Raw genomic sequence first — 19182 nt, forward strand, 5'->3', positions numbered from 1 at the left:
AGATCCAGGAACCCCGGTTACACGACACTTGTGCAGGAACCCCGGTTACACGGCCACTAATATATAGTAAAACTTACCTGAACCTACTCCTGAATTTTGCTGGTTAAGAGAGATTTCCAGATATTTAGGTGCCGGTTAAAAAACGAATTTCCTGTATATAAACAAGGTTTCTGGAACACACGCCTGCCTTGGGACAGCACTGCCCTTACTTTTCAGTTCCTTCCCACCAACAAACTGCCGATTGACTGACCGGCTGTTTGCGATAGACCGCAAACTGAATCACGGTCGTCTAGTTCTGGGAACTGGCTAAATTGAATCCGTGTGATACGATGAGGCTGACCCTCTCTCTCCTGGATATTTCTCTCGGGAACACTCACCGCGACTTTGGCATTTGTTGCAGTCACGGTGTGGTAGCACAGTGTTTCTGCTACTGGACCAGTAATCCTGAGGCCTTGACTAACGATCTGGAGACATGAGTTCAAATCCCACCACCGCAGCTGGGGAATTTAAATTCAATGAAATAAATCTGGAATAAAAAGCTAGTATTAGTATGGTGACCATGAAGCTACCCACCTGGTTCACTAATGTTTTTTAGGGAAGGAAAATGAATTATAAAATGAATTATAAAGCTCACTACTGCTCCCTGTTCCCCAATGAAATATTAATTGAAGAGAGATGGCGATTATTTTAAGACTTTTAAAATTGGCAATTGCTGCTTTCCTGTAGGGTAAATTCCTAACATTACTTTCAGCTCTGAGAATCATAGAAACATAGAAGATAGGAGCAGGAGTAGGCCATTCGGCCCCTCGAGCCTGCTCCACCATTCAATAAGATCATGGCTGATCATCCAAATTCAGTACCCTGTCCCTGCCTTCTCCCCATATCCCTTGATCCCTTTAGCCTTAAGAAATATATTCAACTCCTTCTTGAATATATTGAATGAATTGGCCTCAACTGCCTTCTGTGGTAGAGAATTCCACAGGTTCACCACTCTCTGGGTGAAGAAATTCCTCCTCATCTCAGTCCTAAATGGCTTACCCCTTATCCTTAGACTGTGACCCCTGGTTCTGGACTCCCCCGTGATCAGGAACATCCTTCCTGCATCTAGTCTGTCTAGTCCTGTTAGAATTTTATGTTTCAATGAGACCCCCTCTCATTCTTCTAAACTCCAGCGAGTATAAGCCCAATCGACCCAATCTCTCCTCGTACGTCATTCCTGCCATCCTAGGTATCAGTCTGGTGAATCTTCGCTGCACTCCCTCCATGGCAAGAACATCCTTCCTCAGATAACGCGACCAAAACTGCACACAATACTCAAGGTGTGGTCTCACCAAGGCCCTGTACAATTGCAGCAAGACATCCTTGTTCCTGTACTTGAATCCTCTCGCTACGAAGGCCAACATACCATTTGCCTTCATAACTGCCTGCTGCACCTGCATGCTTACCTTCAGCGACTGGTGCACAAGGACACCCAGGTCTTGTTGCACTTCCCCTTCTCCCAATCTATTGCCGTTCAGATAATAATCTGCCTTCCTGTTTTTGCCACCAAAGTGGATAACCTCACATTTATCCATATTATACTGCATTTGCCATGCATCTGCCCAATCACCCAACCTGTCCAAATCATACTGGAGTTTCTCGGCATCCTCCTCACAGCACACACGCCCACCCAGCTTTGTGTCGTCTGCAAACTTGGAGATATTACATCTAGTTCCCTCATCTAGATCATTAATATATATTGTGAATAGCTGGGGTCCTAGCACCAAATCCTGCAGTACCCCACTAGTCACTGCCTGCCACTCGGAAAAAGACCCATTTATTCCAACTCTTTGCTTCCTGTCTGCCAACCAGTTCTCTATCCAAGTCGATACCTTGCCCCCAATCCCTTGCGCTTTAACTTTACACACTAATCTCTTATGCGGGACCTTATCGAAAGCCTTCTGAAAGTCCAAATACACCACATCCACTGGTTCTCCCTTATCTATTCTACCAGTTACATCCTCAAAAAATTCCAGTAGATTAGTCAAGCACGATTTACCTTTTGTAAATCCATGTTGACTTTGTCCAATCCTGTCACTGTTTTCCAAGTGCTCTGCTATTACATCTTTTATAATGGACTCTAGCATTTTCCCCACTACCGATGTCCGATTTACCGGTCTATAATTCCCCGTTTTTTCTCTACCGCCTTTTTTGAATAGTGGGGTAACATTAGCTACCCGCCAATCCATGGGAACTGTTCCAGAGTCTATAGAATTTTGGAAGATGACCAGCAATGCATCTACTATTTCTAGGGCTACTTCCTTAAGTACCCTAGGATGTAGATTATCAGGCCCTGGGGATTTATCCCGTCAATTTCCCTAACACCATTTCCCTACAGATACTGATTTCATTCAGTTCCTCCCTCTCATTAGATCCTATGTTCCCCGACATCTCTGGGAGGTTATTTGTGTCCTCCTTTGTGAAGACAGAACCAAAGTACAGGAAACTTTCTGGTATCCGGCACTGACTGGACCGAGCTGGTGCCGTTAGATCAAAACTGCCGTATAAACCAGCCCTAATGTTAAAACATACAAAGCTTTTCAGCTCCGTGTGAATCAACAAACCCTGTTGCTTAGCAACAGCTTCAAAACAGTCGGCTGCAGCTGCAAGCGTCTCTAGCTGAAGCTGTTGCTATAGCTACAGACCTTGCAGAGCCTGACTGGGGAAAAAAAAGCAACGAGAAGTAAAAAAACTTATAGGAAACGGCTCCTGAATTTTGCCGGTAGATAGAGCTTTCCGGACTTTTAACCTCCGGTTAAACGAAAGTTTCCTGTATGTATTTAATTGGTCTGCCATTTCTTTGTTCCCCGCTCTGAGAAAGGGACACCTTTTGACAAAAAAAAAAATGATTGGTGGGTGATTGCTGATTTCCCTTAAGTCAGCCAGCAGCTGAGGTACAAGAGCAGCTCCAGCTTACGAGGGTGCAGGTTTGCCACGCACAGCAAGCTCCCACTCCTGCCTTTTCCATCAGGCAGTGTTTGGCAGTAATTGTGAACTTCTCGAGCAAGGTGCGGAGATTGAAGGGCAAGTCACACCCACCTGTTGGCCAAACATCAGGGACATTAGCAAAGACCAGTGAGTGAGCGGCTTGCCCACTCTCTTGGGACAGTCGGCAGTGCCTGACACACACACTGTTGGCGCGGAAGGAGAAAACTCATTCGGGGAAAAAGAAAATCACTGAACTGAAGGACTGCGCTTGCGTTGATTTAAATTTTAATTCTCTTTTTTTCTGTCACAGACCTACGAGACGCGGCAGGTGATTCACTTCCAGTACTTGAGCTGGCCAGATTATGGGGTCCCATCTTCGGCGACAGCTCTCATTGACTTTCGGTCAGCTGTCCGACAGCAGCAAGGCCTCTCTGTCCACGGCCTGGCCAACAGGTGGAAGGGACACCCTGGAGGACCACCCATAGTCGTCCACTGCAGTGCCGGCATTGGGAGAACTGGTACAGTACAGAAAATCTAAGACATGCTGTATGATGGGGGGAAGGGGCAGAGGAGAGACGTACCTCAACGTACCAATAATTCACATCTCCGAGGCACATATTGCACATCGCATTGCGGTATCTTTGCACAATTCACGAAAAATGATAAAACCTCACTACCGCTCCCCGTCCCCCCAATGAAACATTAACTGAAGAGAGATGGCGATTATTGGTGTGGTAAGACTTTTAAAATTGGCAATTGCTGCTCTCCCGTAGGGTATATTCCTAACGTTACTTTCAGCTCTGAGAAAGGGGCAACTTTTTGTAAATTGAGTTTTTAAAAAATAATGGTCTTGAACATCGTGTTTCTGAGTAAATTTATCCAGCATTGTCGGAGTAAGTCTCCAGTGATATTGTGGAAAACAATTGACCCTCGTGTGAATGACCTCCCGTACCAGGAAAATGCAGTGCAAAAAACAAACAAACAATGAATTTCTAAGAACAAAACTGTTAAAAACAGTTCCTGGAGAACAAGTTCACATCCGTAACAATCTGTCAGGGGTCATACCAATGACATCTGTACCCTTGGCATTGCCTTGTAATCTCCACTGGGTATCTGTTTATGTTGTGGACATTGTTATCTCGTGAGGGTCGTATGGTTTATCTCCCCATCTCCTTTTTGGCCTCTTTGATCCATCAGTCACCGATTCCTGTGCTCTGTACGTGTTGCTCTGAATGTGGCCATTAGGCCAACCATGAGAGCTGCCCTCTCGTAGTTAATTTACTGATTGATGAGCTGTCCCCTGCCAGGGCTTTGATACTGTAATCTCATAACCCCCCTCGACCCACACCCCTCGACTTTTTGATAATTGCGCTCATCAGTTAAGATACCAGAGACCATAATTTCACTGGAGCTGTTGTTTACAGTTGCTTATAGTAACGAGCTGTAAAAGGGCGATAGCAAAATACTGCGGATGCTGGAAATCCGAAATAACAACAGAAAATGCTGGAAAAACTCAGCAGGCCAGGCAACATCCGTGGAGAGAGAAATAGAGTCAACGTTTTGAGTCAAACTCTTTGTCAAGACTGGAAAGGCACAGGAAATAAAATAGATAAAAAGGCCAGGCTGGGAGAGAACAAAAGAGAAGTGAAGAGACATTAAGAGGTATTCAAAATGAGACGAGACGGTGATCGGACTAGTGGAGACAAAAGACGGCTCTAGATTAGGTGTGAAATGCGCTGGCAGAATGGGAGACAGCTGCTATGTGGGAGAGAGAGGAAAAAAAGTGGGGGCAGTGGGGGGGGGGAGAGGAAAGGGCCAAAACAAAGGTGTGGATAAAAAATAAGTAAAAATGTAATGGGGGCCGAGGTTATGACCTGAAATTGTTGAACTCGATGTTGAGTCCAGAAGGCTGTAAAGTGCCTAATCGGAAGATGAGGTGCTGTTCCTCGAGCTTACGCTGAGCTTCCGTGGAACAATGCAAGAGCCCAAGTACAGTGAGGTCTGCTGCGAGATTTTGGCCACGTCGGCTACTGGCCTGCTATCTGATAACCTGTCCAGTTCTTTGCTGCCTTGTTAGTTTTGTTCCTGATCAGCTCTGACAGACTGCATCATGAACAGAGCAGAGACTTTCAGCTGCTTTGTTATTTGGTGCCACCTAGTGGTACAACTGCAGGTTGTCAACTGCAGTGATTGGGCCAAACATACTTTTGTATCTTGACTTGTGGTGTGACTTGTGTACATTCAGTGTTACGACATAGAATTACTTAGTATTTACAGCACCGAAACAGGCCATTCGGCCCAACTGGTCCATGCCAGTGTCTATGCTCCACACGATCTTACTCGCACCCTACTTCATCTCACCTTATCAGCATATCCTTCTATTCCTTTCCCACTCATGTACTTATCTAGCTTCCTCTTAAATGCATCTAGACTCATAGAACAGTACAGCACAGAAGCAGGTCATTCACCCCATCGAGTCCACTCCCCCGCTCTTTCCGCATATCCCTGCAATTTTTTCTACTTCAGGTATTTATCCAAATTCCCCTACTATTGAATCTGTATCCCTCACCCTTTCAAGCAGTGCATTCCAAATCCTAACCACTCGTTGCATGAAAAGACGTTCCTCACATTGCCTCTGGTTCTTTTGCCAATCACCTTAAACTTGTGCCCTCTGCAGTTCGCTTCAACCACTCCATGTGGTAGTGAATTCCACATTCTCACCACTCTCTGGATAAAGAGTTTCTCCTGAATCCCCTATTAGATTTATTAGAGACTATCTTATATTTATGGCCCCCTAGTTTAGGACTCCCCCCACAAGTGGAAACATTTCTATTTATACCCAATCAAACCCTTTCATAATTTTAAAGACCTCTATCAGGTCACCCCTCAGTCTTCTCTTTTCTATAGGAAAGAGCCCCAGCCTGTTCAATCTTTCCCGATGGGTATAATCTCTCAGTTCTGGTGTCATCCGAGCACTGAGCGGCTTTGCCAGGCCACTTCAGAGGGCGGTTAAGAATCAATCGCGTTAGGTTTGCGGAGACTGGAGTCACATATAGGCTATAGGATGTGACAGCTGTATACATTCAGTGTTACTATAGGATGTGACAGCTGTATACATTGTGTTACTATAGGATGTGACAGCTGTATACATTCAGTGTTACTATAGGATGTGACAGCTGTATACATTGTGTTACTATAGGATGTGACAGCTGTATACATTCAGTGTTACTATAGGATGTGACAGCTGTATACATTCAGTGTTACTATAGGATGTGACAGCTGTATACATTCAGTGTTACTATAGGATGTGACAGCTGTATACATTCAGTGTTACTATAGGATGTGACAGCTGTATACATTCAGTGTTACTATAGGATGTGACCGCTGTATACATTCAGTGTTACTATAGGATATGACAGCTGTATACATTGTGTTACTATAGGATGTGACAGCTGTATACATTCAGTGTTACTATAGGATGTGACAGCTGTATACATTCAGTGTTACTATAGGATGTGACCGCTGTATACATTCAGTGTTACTATAGGATGTGACAGCTGTATACATTCAGTTACTATAGGATGTGACAGCTGTATACATTCAGTGTTACTATAGGATGTGACAGCTGTATACATTCAGTGTTACTATAGGATATGACAGCTGTATACATTCAGTGTTACTATAGGATGTGACAGCTGTATACATTCAGTGTTACTATAGGATATGACCGCTGTATACATTCAGTGTTACTATAGGATGTGACCGCTGTATACATTCAGTGTTACTATAGGATGTGACAGCTGTATACATTCAGTGTTACTATAGGATGTGACAGCTGTATACATTCAGTGTTACTATAGGATGTGACCGCTGTATACATTCAGTGTTACTATAGGATGTGACAGCTGTATACATTCAGTGTTACTATAGGATGTGACAGCTGTATACATTCAGTGTTACTATAGGATGTGACCGCTGTATACATTGTGTTACTATAGGATGTGACAGCTGTATACATTCAGTGTTACTATAGGATGTGACCGCTGTATACATTCAGTGTTACTATAGGATGTGACCGCTGTATACATTCAGTGTTACTATAGGATGTGACCGCTGTATACATTGTGTTACTATAGGATATGACAGCTGTATACATTCAGTGTTACTATAGGATGTGACCGCTGTATACATTCAGTGTTACTATAGGATGTGACAGCTGTATACATTCAGTGTTACTATAGGATGTGACCGCTGTATACATTGTGTTACTATAGGATGTGACAGCTGTATACATTCAGTGTTACTATAGGATGTGACCGCTGTATACATTCAGTGTTACTATAGGATGTGACCGCTGTATACATTCAGTGTTACTATAGGATGTGACAGCTGTATACATTCAGTGTTACTATAGGATGTGACAGCTGTATACATTCAGTGTTACTATAGGATGTGACAGCTGTATACATTCAGTGTTACTATAGGATGTGACAGCTGTATACATTCAGTGTTACTATAGGATGTGACAGCTGTATACATTCAGTGTTACTATAGGATGTGACCGCTGTATACATTGTGTTACTATAGGATGTGACAGCTGTATACATTCAGTGTTACTATAGGATGTGACCGCTGTATACATTCAGTGTTACTATAGGATGTGACCGCTGTATACATTCAGTGTTACTATAGGATGTGACCGCTGTATACATTGTGTTACTATAGGATATGACAGCTGTATACATTCAGTGTTACTATAGGATGTGACCGCTGTATACATTCAGTGTTACTATAGGATGTGACAGCTGTATACATTCAGTGTTACTATAGGATGTGACCGCTGTATACATTGTGTTACTATAGGATGTGACAGCTGTATACATTCAGTGTTACTATAGGATGTGACCGCTGTATACATTCAGTGTTACTATAGGATGTGACAGCTGTATACATTCAGTGTTACTATAGGATGTGACCGCTGTATACATTCAGTGTTACTATAGGATGTGACCGCTGTATACATTCAGTGTTACTATAGGATGTGACAGCTGTATACATTCAGTGTTACTATAGGATGTGACAGCTGTATACATTCAGTGTTACTATAGGATGTGACAGCTGTATACATTCAGTGTTACTATAGGATGTGACAGCTGTATACATTCAGTGTTACTATAGGATGTGACCGCTGTATACATTCAGTGTTACTATAGGATGTGACAGCTGTATACATTGTGTTACTATAGGATGTGACAGCTGTATACATTCAGTGTTACTATAGGATGTGACAGCTGTATACATTGTGTTACTATAGGATGTGACAGCTGTATACATTGTGTTACTATAGGATGTGACCGCTGTATACATTGTGTTACTATAGGATGTGACAGCTGTATACATTCAGTGTTACTATAGGATGTGACAGCTGTATACATTCAGTGTTACTATAGGATGTGACAGCTGTATACATTCAGTGTTACTATAGGATGTGACAGCTGTATACATTCAGTGTTACTATAGGATGTGACCGCTGTATACATTCAGTGTTACTATAGGATATGACAGCTGTATACATTCAGTGTTACTATAGGATGTGACAGCTGTATACATTGTGTTACTATAGGATGTGACAGCTGTATACATTCAGTGTTACTATAGGATGTGACCGCTGTATACATTCAGTGTTACTATAGGATGTGACAGCTGTATACATTCAGTGTTACTATAGGATGTGACAGCTGTATACATTCAGTGTTACTATAGGATGTGACAGCTGTATACATTCAGTGTTACTATAGGATGTGACAGCTGTATACATTCAGTGTTACTATAGGATGTGACCGCTGTATACATTCAGTGTTACTATAGGATGTGACAGCTGTATACATTGTGTTACTATAGGATGTGACAGCTGTATACATTCAGTGTTACTATAGGATATGACCGCTGTATACATTGTGTTACTATAGGATGTGACAGCTGTATACATTGTGTTACTATAGGATGTGACAGCTGTATACATTCAGTGTTACTATAGGATGTGACCGCTGTATACATTCAGTGTTACTATAGGATGTGACAGCTGTATACATTCAGTGTTACTATAGGATGTGACAGCTGTATACATTCAGTGTTACTATAGGATGTGACAGCTGTATACATTCAGTGTTACTATAGGATGTGACAGCTGTATACATTCAGTGTTACTATAGGATGTGACCGCTGTATACATTCAGTGTTACTATAGGATGTGACAGCTGTATACATTGTGTTACTATAGGATGTGACAGCTGTATACATTCAGTGTTACTATAGGATATGACCGCTGTATACATTGTGTTACTATAGGATGTGACAGCTGTATACATTGTGTTACTATAGGATGTGACAGCTGTATACATTCAGTGTTACTATAGGATGTGACCGCTGTATACATTCAGTGTTACTATAGGATGTGACAGCTGTATACATTCAGTGTTACTATAGGATGTGACAGCTGTATACATTCAGTGTTACTATAGGATGTGACCGCTGTATACATTCAGTGTTACTATAGGATGTGACAGCTGTATACATTGTGTTACTATAGGATGTGACAGCTGTATACATCCAGTGTTACTATAGGATGTGACAGCTGTATACATTCAGTGTTACTATAGGATATGACCGCTGTACACATTCAGTGTTACTATAGGATGTGACAGCTGTATACATTCAGTGTTACTATAGGATATGACAGCTGTATACATTCAGTGTTACTATAGGATGTGACAGCTGTATACATTCAGTGTTACTATAGGATGTGACAGCTGTATACATTCAGTGTTACTATAGGATGTGACAGCTGTATACATTCAGTGTTACTATAGGATGTGACAGCTGTATACATTCAGTGTTACTATAGGATGTGACAGCTGTATACATTCAGTGTTACTATAGGATGTGACAGCTGTATACATTCAGTGTTACTATAGGATGTGACAGCTGTATACATTCAGTGTTACTATAGGATGTGACAGCTGTATACATTCAGTGTTACTATAGGATGTGACAGCTGTATACATTCAGTTACTATAGGATATGACCGCTGTATACATTCAGTGTTACTATAGGATGTGACAGCTGTATACATTCAGTTACTATAGGATGTGACAGCTGTATACATTCAGTTACTATAGGATATGACCGCTGTATACATTCAGTGTTACTATAGGATGTGACAGCTGTATACATTCAGTGTTACTATAGGATATGACCGCTGTATACATTCAGTGTTACTATAGGATGTGACAGCTGTATACATTCAGTGTTACTATAGGATATGACCGCTGTATACATTCAGTGTTACTATAGGATGTGACAGCTGTATACATTCAGTGTTACTATAGGATGTGACCGCTGTATACATTCAGTGTTACTATAGGATGTGACAGCTGTATACATTCAGTTACTATAGGATATGACCGCTGTATACATTCAGTGTTACTATAGGATGTGACAGCTGTATACATTCAGTGTTACTATAGGATGTGACAGCTGTATACATTCAGTGTTACTATAGGATGTGACCGCTGTATACATTCAGTGTTACTATAGGATGTGACAGCTGTATACATTCAGTGTTACTATAGGATATGACCGCTGTATACATTCAGTGTTACTATAGGATGTGACAGCTGTATACATTCAGTTACTATAGGATATGACTGCTGTATACATTCAGTGTTACGATAGGATGTGACTGCTGCATACATTCAGTGTTACTATCGGATGTGACTGTTATGTACATTGTGTCACTTTAGGATATGACTGCTATATATCACACACAATCACAGAATCTACAGTGCAGATAGAGGCCATTTTGGCCCATCGAGCCTGCACCGACACATATCCCACCCTATCCCCGCAACCCCATGTATTTAATCCCCTAACACTAAGGGTCAATTTATCATAGCCAAATCAACCTAACCTGCACATCTTTGGACTGTGGGGGGAAACCGGAGCACCCGGAGGAAACCCACGCAGACACAGGGAGAATGTGCAAACTCCACACAGACAGTCGCCCGAGGCCAGATTTGAACCCGGGTCCCTGGCGCTGTGAGGCAACAGTGCTAACCACTATGCCACCGTGCTATCCAGTATTACTATAGGATGTGGCTCTGAAAGATGTACTGTGATGGCAATTGGGCTTATTTAAGGGTTCCCTTTCTCTGGTTTTACTCTGCTGTATTTCTGATTAACCCAGTCAAGTATATAACTTTCATAAAGAGCCCTGCTGTCAGAAAAAGGAATTTCTTGTACACAGAACCATGGAGTCTGCACTTTTAATAGAACAGGCACAAATCCCCAACAATAATTACTAGATTGTAATTTATCTTTTAACAAGCTAGCTTTGTAAGCAGCCATTTATCCTGCTGGCTTGCTATCTTTTTGAAGGTAGTGTTCCTAATTGTTTGTCCCTTTACTTATTATTAAAAAAAAAAAAAAAAAATCTTTAAGACTTGTTTTAATAATAATGTCCTCCCTACTCCCCCACCCATTTGCTGGTCCAGGACAGATAGGTAACCTCTACCATTGTGCTGTCTAACTGGGTGCTAGGGAATGCAGCGGAATAATCCAGGTTAAGGCCTTTATGTGTTTTAGCATCATACGGCACAGAAGGAGGCCATTCGGCCCATCATGCCTGTGCCGGCTCTTTGAAAGAGCTCTCCAATTAGTCCCACTCCCCCCTGCTCTTTCCCTATAGCCCTGCACGTTTCTCCTTTTCAAGTATTTATCCAATTCCCCTTTGAAAGTTACTGTTGAATCTGCTTCCACCACCCTTTCAGGCAGCGCATTCCAGATATATCAACTCGCTGCATAAAAAGACTGTCGTCTCATTTCTCCCCCTGGATTTTCTTTGTATTAGAAGCTCTATTTGCATTTCTCTCAAACTGTGATTGGGAACTCGCTACACGGGGAACATTTATTTTAGTGTCTCATCCTTCTATTGTTTTCCTTATTTACCTGTATATACAGAATTTCCCTTTTATCTTATTTTCAGTAAACCATCTTAAGAACATAAGAAATAGGAGCAGAAATAGGCCATTTGGCACTTTGAGCCTGCTCCACCATTCAGTAAGATCATGGCTGATCATCGACCTCATCCCCACTTTCCTGCACTATCCCCATATCCCTTGATTCCCTTAATATTCAAAAATCTATCGCTCTCTGTCTTGAATATACTCAACGACTGAGCCTCCACAGCCCTCTGGGGTAGAGAATTCCAAAGATTCACCACCCTCTGAGTGAAGAAATCTCTCCTCATCTCAGTCCTAAATGGCCGACCCCTTATTCTGAGACTGTGACCCCTGGTTCTAGACTCCCCAGCCAGGGGAAACATCCTCCCTGCATCTACCCTGTCAAGCCCTGTAAGAATTGTGTATGTTTCAATGAGATCACCTCTCATTCTTCTAAACTCTACAGAATATAGGCCTAGTCTACTCAATCTCTCCTCATAGGACAATCCCCCCATCCCAGGAACCAATCTAGTGAACCTTCGTTGCACTCCCTCTATGGCAAGTATATCCTTCCTTAGGTAAGGAGACCAAAACTGTACACAATACTCCAGGTGTGGTCTCACCAGGGCCCTATATAATTGCAGTAAGATGTCTTTACTCTTATACTCAAATCCTCTTGTAATAAAGGCCAACATACCATTTACTTTCCTAATTGCTTGCTGTAGCTGCATGTTAACTTTCAGTGATTCGTGTACAAGGACACCCAGGTCCCCCTGAACACCAACATTTCCCGATCTCTCACCATTTAAAAAATACTCTACTTTTCTATTTTTCCTACCAAAGTGGATAACTTCACATTTCTCCACATTATATTCCATTTGCCATGTTCTTGCCCATTCACTTAGCCTGTCTATATCTCCTTGAAGCCTCCTTGCATCCTCCTCACAACTTGCATTCCCACCCAGCTTGTTTGCCTCCAGTTTATTTTTTAAGTAATGATTTTGTTTTTTTACTCCACTTTTTGCTGCTGATCGGCTTCAGGCACTTGGTGCAGGCGGCAGCCAGCCTCAGGTCACCGACTAACACCCCTCTTCCTTCCCTACAGTGAGCCCTCACCCCAATCTCCGAACAGCAACTATCTCACCCCACCCACCCCCAGCTAAACTGGTATTAACCTTTCCACTTACTGACCTTCTGTATTCTTGCAGAGACCAACTGGTGGCAGGTTACACTGACACTGGGACCAGCACTTTGCCAAATTGGCCATCATTCCTGCAAACCTGGTCAGTGAATGTTGGCGGGCAGTTAGACTGAGGGCAGACATCACAACCAAGTCTGACGATGCCCTTTCCCCACCTTCGCGCGCACTTTTATCAGCTGACCATGGATAGCAACTGACATGAATCAGTCATTTGTGAAAGAAAGACTTATGAAATAATACTGAGCGGCCTACGTGTGGCGCTGTCCAGGGATAGTATAAATACTCGGGCACGGGCCCAGCTTGCGCAGGACATTCTTAACAGGAACTAGTGAAAGACACAACTAGACCTCCATGTTGTAAAACAGTTGATTAAAGCTTTGTTTAACGCTTAGACCAAGTGCCTAGTAGTTTTCTTCTGTCAGCAACCAAGCCCAACAACTTTTTTATTTTCAATACCCAGTTCCCTAGCTCAGGAGCACCGTGCCATGTCTCATTGCTACGCCAGCTAAGATCGGCTAACTCTACAGGCAAGTCATTGGTCCTAAGAGCTTCTTGGCTTCATCAAACCGTAGCAACTTACAGGCCATTCAGCCCATCCAGTCTGTGCCTGTGCCACCTGCTCTAATCCAGCTCTCCTTACTCTCCACACACTTTGGTTTGTCTGGTTCAGTTACCCATCGGGGGGGCAGTTATTGTGGCTTCTTTGAGTAGCGGCACTGAGCTGTGGGATGTTTTTGTCCTGGAAACGTGTACCCACTTGGAACTGAGTTTAGGTTGCACAGACGTTAGATGAGGATCTCCGTCGTACCAGACAAGTGACCATTCTTCGCAAGTAAACCAAGACCATGGGTGGCACTGAGCCATGGAAGGGCATCATTGCCAACCTAGACCTATCCCATAGGAGGGCACGTTCCCACAAGGGCAGAGAAAAGGCCTTTAATTCAATCAGTCTGGTCTAGAATTCAGCCTTGGTACCAGAGGCAAAAAGATAGTGAGCTCACTGTGTTACCCAACCCTATCCATTTCTCCTGGTGTTATATCTCTGGATATTCCTGCTTTTTTTTTTTCATTGTTTGCTCCTCCTTTTGATCTTTTTCTTTCCATGTTCTTTTTCTCCCTTTTTCCCTGAAAATTCTGACCCGTGCTGGGATACAGTTCCACGGGTAAAGACAGCCCGTGTCTCCCCCCCAACCAGCATTCTTCAAGTGGGCACATGCACCGAGTGCTATTCGTTCATGGAGGAAGATCATGTCCAACCCACATCTTATCCACAGGAGTGCACCAACAAGGGTCGCTGGACAACAACAACTTGCATTTATACGGCGCCTTTAACGTAGCGAAACATCCCATGACGCTTCACGGGAGCATTACCAGACAAAATTTGACACCGAGCCACATAAGGATATATTCGGGCAGGTGATCAAAAGCTTGGTCATCTAGGTAGGCTTTAAGGAGCGTCGTAAAGGAGGAGAGAAGGGTGGAGAGGTTTAGGAAGGGAATTTTGGAGCTTAGGGCCCAGGCAGCTGAAGGTGCGGCCGCCAATGGTGGGGTTGGTCAAGAGGCCAGAATTGGAAGAACGCAGAGTTCTTGTAGAGTGGTAGGGCTAGAGGAGCTTACGGAGGTAGAAAGGGCGAGGCCATGGAAGGATTTGAACACAAGGATGAGAATTTTTAAATCAAGGTGTTGTTGAACCGGGACCCAATGTCGTCGTCTTAGGCAGTCCCTCGGAACCGAGGATGACTTGCTTCCACATTAAAAATGAGTTCTCAGGTGACTGATGAGTCCAGTGCAGGACCTACAGTCTCTGTCACAGGTGGGGCAGACGGTGGTTGAAGGGGCGGGTGGGTGGGGTGCTTGGGTTGACGTGCGCTCCTTCCGCTGTTTGCACTTGGCTTCCGCTTGCTCCCGGCGAAGAGACTCGAGGTGTTCAGCACCTTCCCGGATGCTTCTCCTCCACTTTGTGCGGTCTTGGGCCAGGGATTCCCAGGTGTCGGTGGGGATGTTACACTTTTTCAAGGAGGCTTTGAGGGTGTCCTTGAAGCGTTTCCTCTTCCCACCTGGGGCTCTCTTGCCGTGTCGGAGCTCCGAGTAGAGCGCTTGTTTTGGGAGTCTCGTATCGGGCATGCAGACAGTGTTGGTCAGCAAGCACAGGGGTAATGGGTGAACGGAAATGTTCCCGTTAAGCTGTGCAGCGTTCTGGAGGTCCTGCGCAGGTCGGCCACTGGCTTTTGAATGGGAAAGACCATGCCTGCGCGGAAATTTGAATGGACAGCGCAGCCCGTTTAAAAATAAAATTACAGGGAACATTGGTGAACAGGGCTTGGTTCGAGTCCGGATACAGGCGGCAGGGCTTTGGATGAGCTCAAGGTTACAGAGGGTGCAAGGTGGGAGGCTGGCCATGAGAGCATTGGAATAGTTGAGTCTGGAGGTAACAAAAGCACGGACGCTGAGGGTTTCAGCGGCAGATGGGCTGAGGTAGGGGCGGAGACGAGCGATATTACAGAGGTAGAAGTTGGCAGTCTTGGTGATGGAGAGGAGTCATTAGAAGGAACCCTGTCCTAGTGTTTAAAGGCACCACCCAATGAAGCAGTAAACTATTCAGACCACAAGACTCCTTTCCAGCTCCGTGCTGAATTATCTGATCCCACCCCAGGGGGTGGTTGGGCTCCATACTCCAGGCTGAAGGAGTGCGGTGGGGGGGGAAGAAATCAGCCAGGGTCCCTGCTTTTGTTCGCTATTCAGTGACCCCTGCTGGAAAGTGCGTGTGTGTGTGGATGGCGGGTGAGTGTAGGATCAGGCTCGGGTGGCCTGCTCACTCCAGTCAAATAGCCCACCGGCACCCACTGTCTCGGCTCATGAGGAGTGAAGAATGGCCATTTGGGCAACATACAGGTGCCCATGAAGTCAAAGCCCCAGGACAGAGTCCGCACCTCCAGACAAACGAACTCTGGGTTATTTGCATCCCCTCAGCAACCCGTGAATCAAATCCAGTACTGCCCTTACCTACCGAGTCATCACTGACAACGGGCACACGCCTGACTCCAAATCCGAGCGAAACTTCTCGGGTATCTGTGCATGGGAAGTGCAAGAGAGGGAAAGTGCGTTGACATTTGGATTCAGTAATCAAAGTAGAAAACACACGTTTACATATCCTGGATGTAGTAATCCAAGGACCATACAAAGAGCTGGGTGTACTGGGTAGAGTAACTAAAGGAGAATACATAGAGCTGGATACAGGGAGCACAGGAAAATACACAGATCATAGAATAGCACAGCACAGAAGGAGGCCATTTGGCCCATCAAGTTCGTGCCGGCTCCTTCGAAGAGTAATCCAGTTAGTCCCACTCCCCTATTCTTTCCCCATATCCCTGCAATTTCCTCTCCTTCAAGTGTTTATCCAATTCTCTTTTGAAGGCTACTATTGAATCTGTATCCGCCGCCCTATCAGGCAGCGCATTCCAAATCCTAAACACTCGTTGCTTAAAAATGTTCTTTTGTCAATCACCTTAAACCTGGGCCCTCTGGTTATCGCCCCTTCAGCCATTGGAAACGGTTTCTCTTTATTTACTCTATCTAAACCCTTCATGATTTTGAACACCTCTATCAAATCTCCTCTTAGCCTTCTCTGCTCGGAGGAGAACAACCCCAGCTTCTCCAGTCTATCTACGTAACTGTGATCCCTCATCCCTGGAACCATTCTAGTAAATCTCGTCTGTACCCTCTCCAAGGCCTTGACATGATTCTTAAGTGTGGGGGCCAGACTTGCACACAGTACTCCAGCTGAAGCCTAACCAGTGTTCTATAAAGGTTTAACATAACGTCCTTGCTTTTTGCACTCTGCCTCGATTAATAAAGCCAAGAATCCCATACACTTTTTTAACAGCCTTCTCAACTTGTCCTGCCATCTTCAAAGACTTGTGTACATACACCTACAGCTCTCTCTGTTCCTGCACCCACTTTAAAATTGTACCATTTAGTTGATATTGCCGCTCCTCACTCTTCCTACCAAAATTAGTCACTTCACACTTCTCTGCGTTAAATTTCATCTGCTATGCGTCTGCCCATTTCACTAGTCTATGTCCTCCTGAAGTCTGTTATTATCCGCCTCATTGTTTACTGTATTTACGAGTTTCTTGTCATCTCCAAACTTTGAAATGATGCCCTGTATACACAAGTCTGGGTCATTAATATACGTCAAAAAGAGCAGTGGTCCCAATACCGAACCCTGTGGAGCACCACTGTAATTCCCTCCAGTCTGAAAAACAACCGTTCACCACTACCCTCTGCTTTCTGTCCCTTAACCAATTTTGTACCACGCTGCCACTGTCCCTTTAATCCCATGGGCTTTAATTTTGCTACAAGTCTATTATGTGGTACTTTGTCAAACGCCTTTTGAAAGTCCATATGCACAACATCAACCGCACTACCCTCATCAGCCCTCTCCGTTATTTCTGCATATACTGGGTACAGTAATCAGGAGAATCTGGGTATAGTACTTAGAAGATAGATAATCTGACATTGCAGAGATAGAAAATGCAGAGGCATCATTTATTTTACCCCAATAGATCTGTGGATTCAGGGTCATGATAAATATCACACACATACTGCTGCAGCTTGCTGTGCAGTCGATTGTTCTTGTAACTTTTCTTTGATAGTAATTGTGTATAACTGTAAACTCTTGCTAAAGTCCGTGGCAATGGCTAACTGAGTCTTGTTGGATGTGTTCTGTTAAGTCCCTGTACTTACACTCCTTACTCTTCCTCTCCAGGCACCCTGTGCACTCTGGATATATGCCTTTCTCAGCTGGAAGAGGTGTGTACTCTCAATGTATACCAAACCGTCCGAAGGATGCGAACACAACGAGCCTTCAGCATCCAGACTCCCGACCAGTACTACTTCTGTTACACGGCGATCATCGAGCATGCTCAGAGGCAGAACCTGCTGTCAGCCAATCATTAACGAGAGAGTCGACTGCCCCCCCCTCCTCCCCGCCCCTCTCATATACCACTTCTGCGCACATGCAGATGAGTTCTACTAATATACTCCTAGTTCATCTGTAGACGTCCACCTTTTGTGATTGTACAAGATCATAGATTTAGTACTAGCCTTAACTACTTGGATAGGACTTATTTTACCATGGTTTAATGCCATCGTACCAGTATCCATCTTCATGGAGCATATAGACTTTTCCTGAAGAAAATATGTTACAATTCATTTATTCCAATAATGTAGCATTAGAAATAAAATCTACGGTACAGGAGACATGAATGGCCAATGAGAAATGAAGGTGATAATTTTTACAGAGACTGAAACCACAATCTTTAGGCACCATGCTGCTCCAAATTGAATTCTGTAATCTGTCGTCTGTGGACCAGACTTTTTTTTCCTGAAAAAAGAAACTTTGTTTATGACATTTAAAAAAAAACGCAAAAAAAAAAAAAAATTATTTTTACCTCAAGCATCATCTGAGGGATGGCAGCAAGCACCGTCTTGTACTTCTGTTACCTCGGGCCAAGAGTACCGCCGGGAACGCCACACGGACTCTCTACCCTGGGGGACCGTTCCCGCATCAGCGTCATTCACAAGACGAGCTGGAGAGCGAGACGTCCCGTCAGCTGAGCTGTGTATTTGTCACTGATGTCCGTGCCTGTGAGATGAGTTTACTCTTTACTCTTTGTGCCTTCTTGTCTTTTATTCCTAGTCAGAGCTGCGCAGTACACGCAGCCAGAGTATTATTCGAAGCTAAACCTTTCTCTCAGGGGAACTTTTGTTTTTCTTCCTTTTTTTCTCTCTCTCTCTCTTTCTCTCTTTGTTGGGTTTGGTTTGATTAAGGAATGATGAGACCATAATGACAACCCAACCTACCGTTCTGTTTTTGAAAAGCTGAAGCTCCCTCTCTCCCAAAGGCTTCCCTCAGGATGTTTAACAGCTGGGCAAAGCCCCTCTTGTTCGTCACTGCCTTGGTTAACCCTTAACACAGGTTCTCCGTACACACCCGAGCTGAGTTGGCCGTCT

The 19182-nt window shown here is 44.0% G+C and overlaps 1 protein-coding gene across 1 annotated transcript in view; it reads left to right on the forward strand.

Moving 5' to 3' along the window:
* The window catches only part of ptpn9a (protein tyrosine phosphatase non-receptor type 9a), an 85529-nt gene extending 66692 nt beyond the window's left edge, over nt 1-18837 (forward strand). The window contains exons 9-10 of the mRNA XM_085972153.1: nt 3278-3485; nt 17936-18837. Of these exons, the coding sequence (XP_085828279.1) occupies nt 3278-3485; nt 17936-18126 (399 nt within the window). The 3' untranslated portion in view covers nt 18127-18837. The remainder of the gene's footprint in view (nt 1-3277; nt 3486-17935) is intronic.
* The last annotated feature ends 345 nt before the right edge of the window (nt 18838-19182 follow it).

The sequence above is a fragment of the Somniosus microcephalus genome, chromosome 32, assembly GCF_052327205.1.
Source record: "Somniosus microcephalus isolate GS21.2 chromosome 32, FLI_Smic_1.0, whole genome shotgun sequence".
In the NCBI taxonomy this organism is placed as follows: Eukaryota; Metazoa; Chordata; class Chondrichthyes; order Squaliformes; family Somniosidae; genus Somniosus; species Somniosus microcephalus.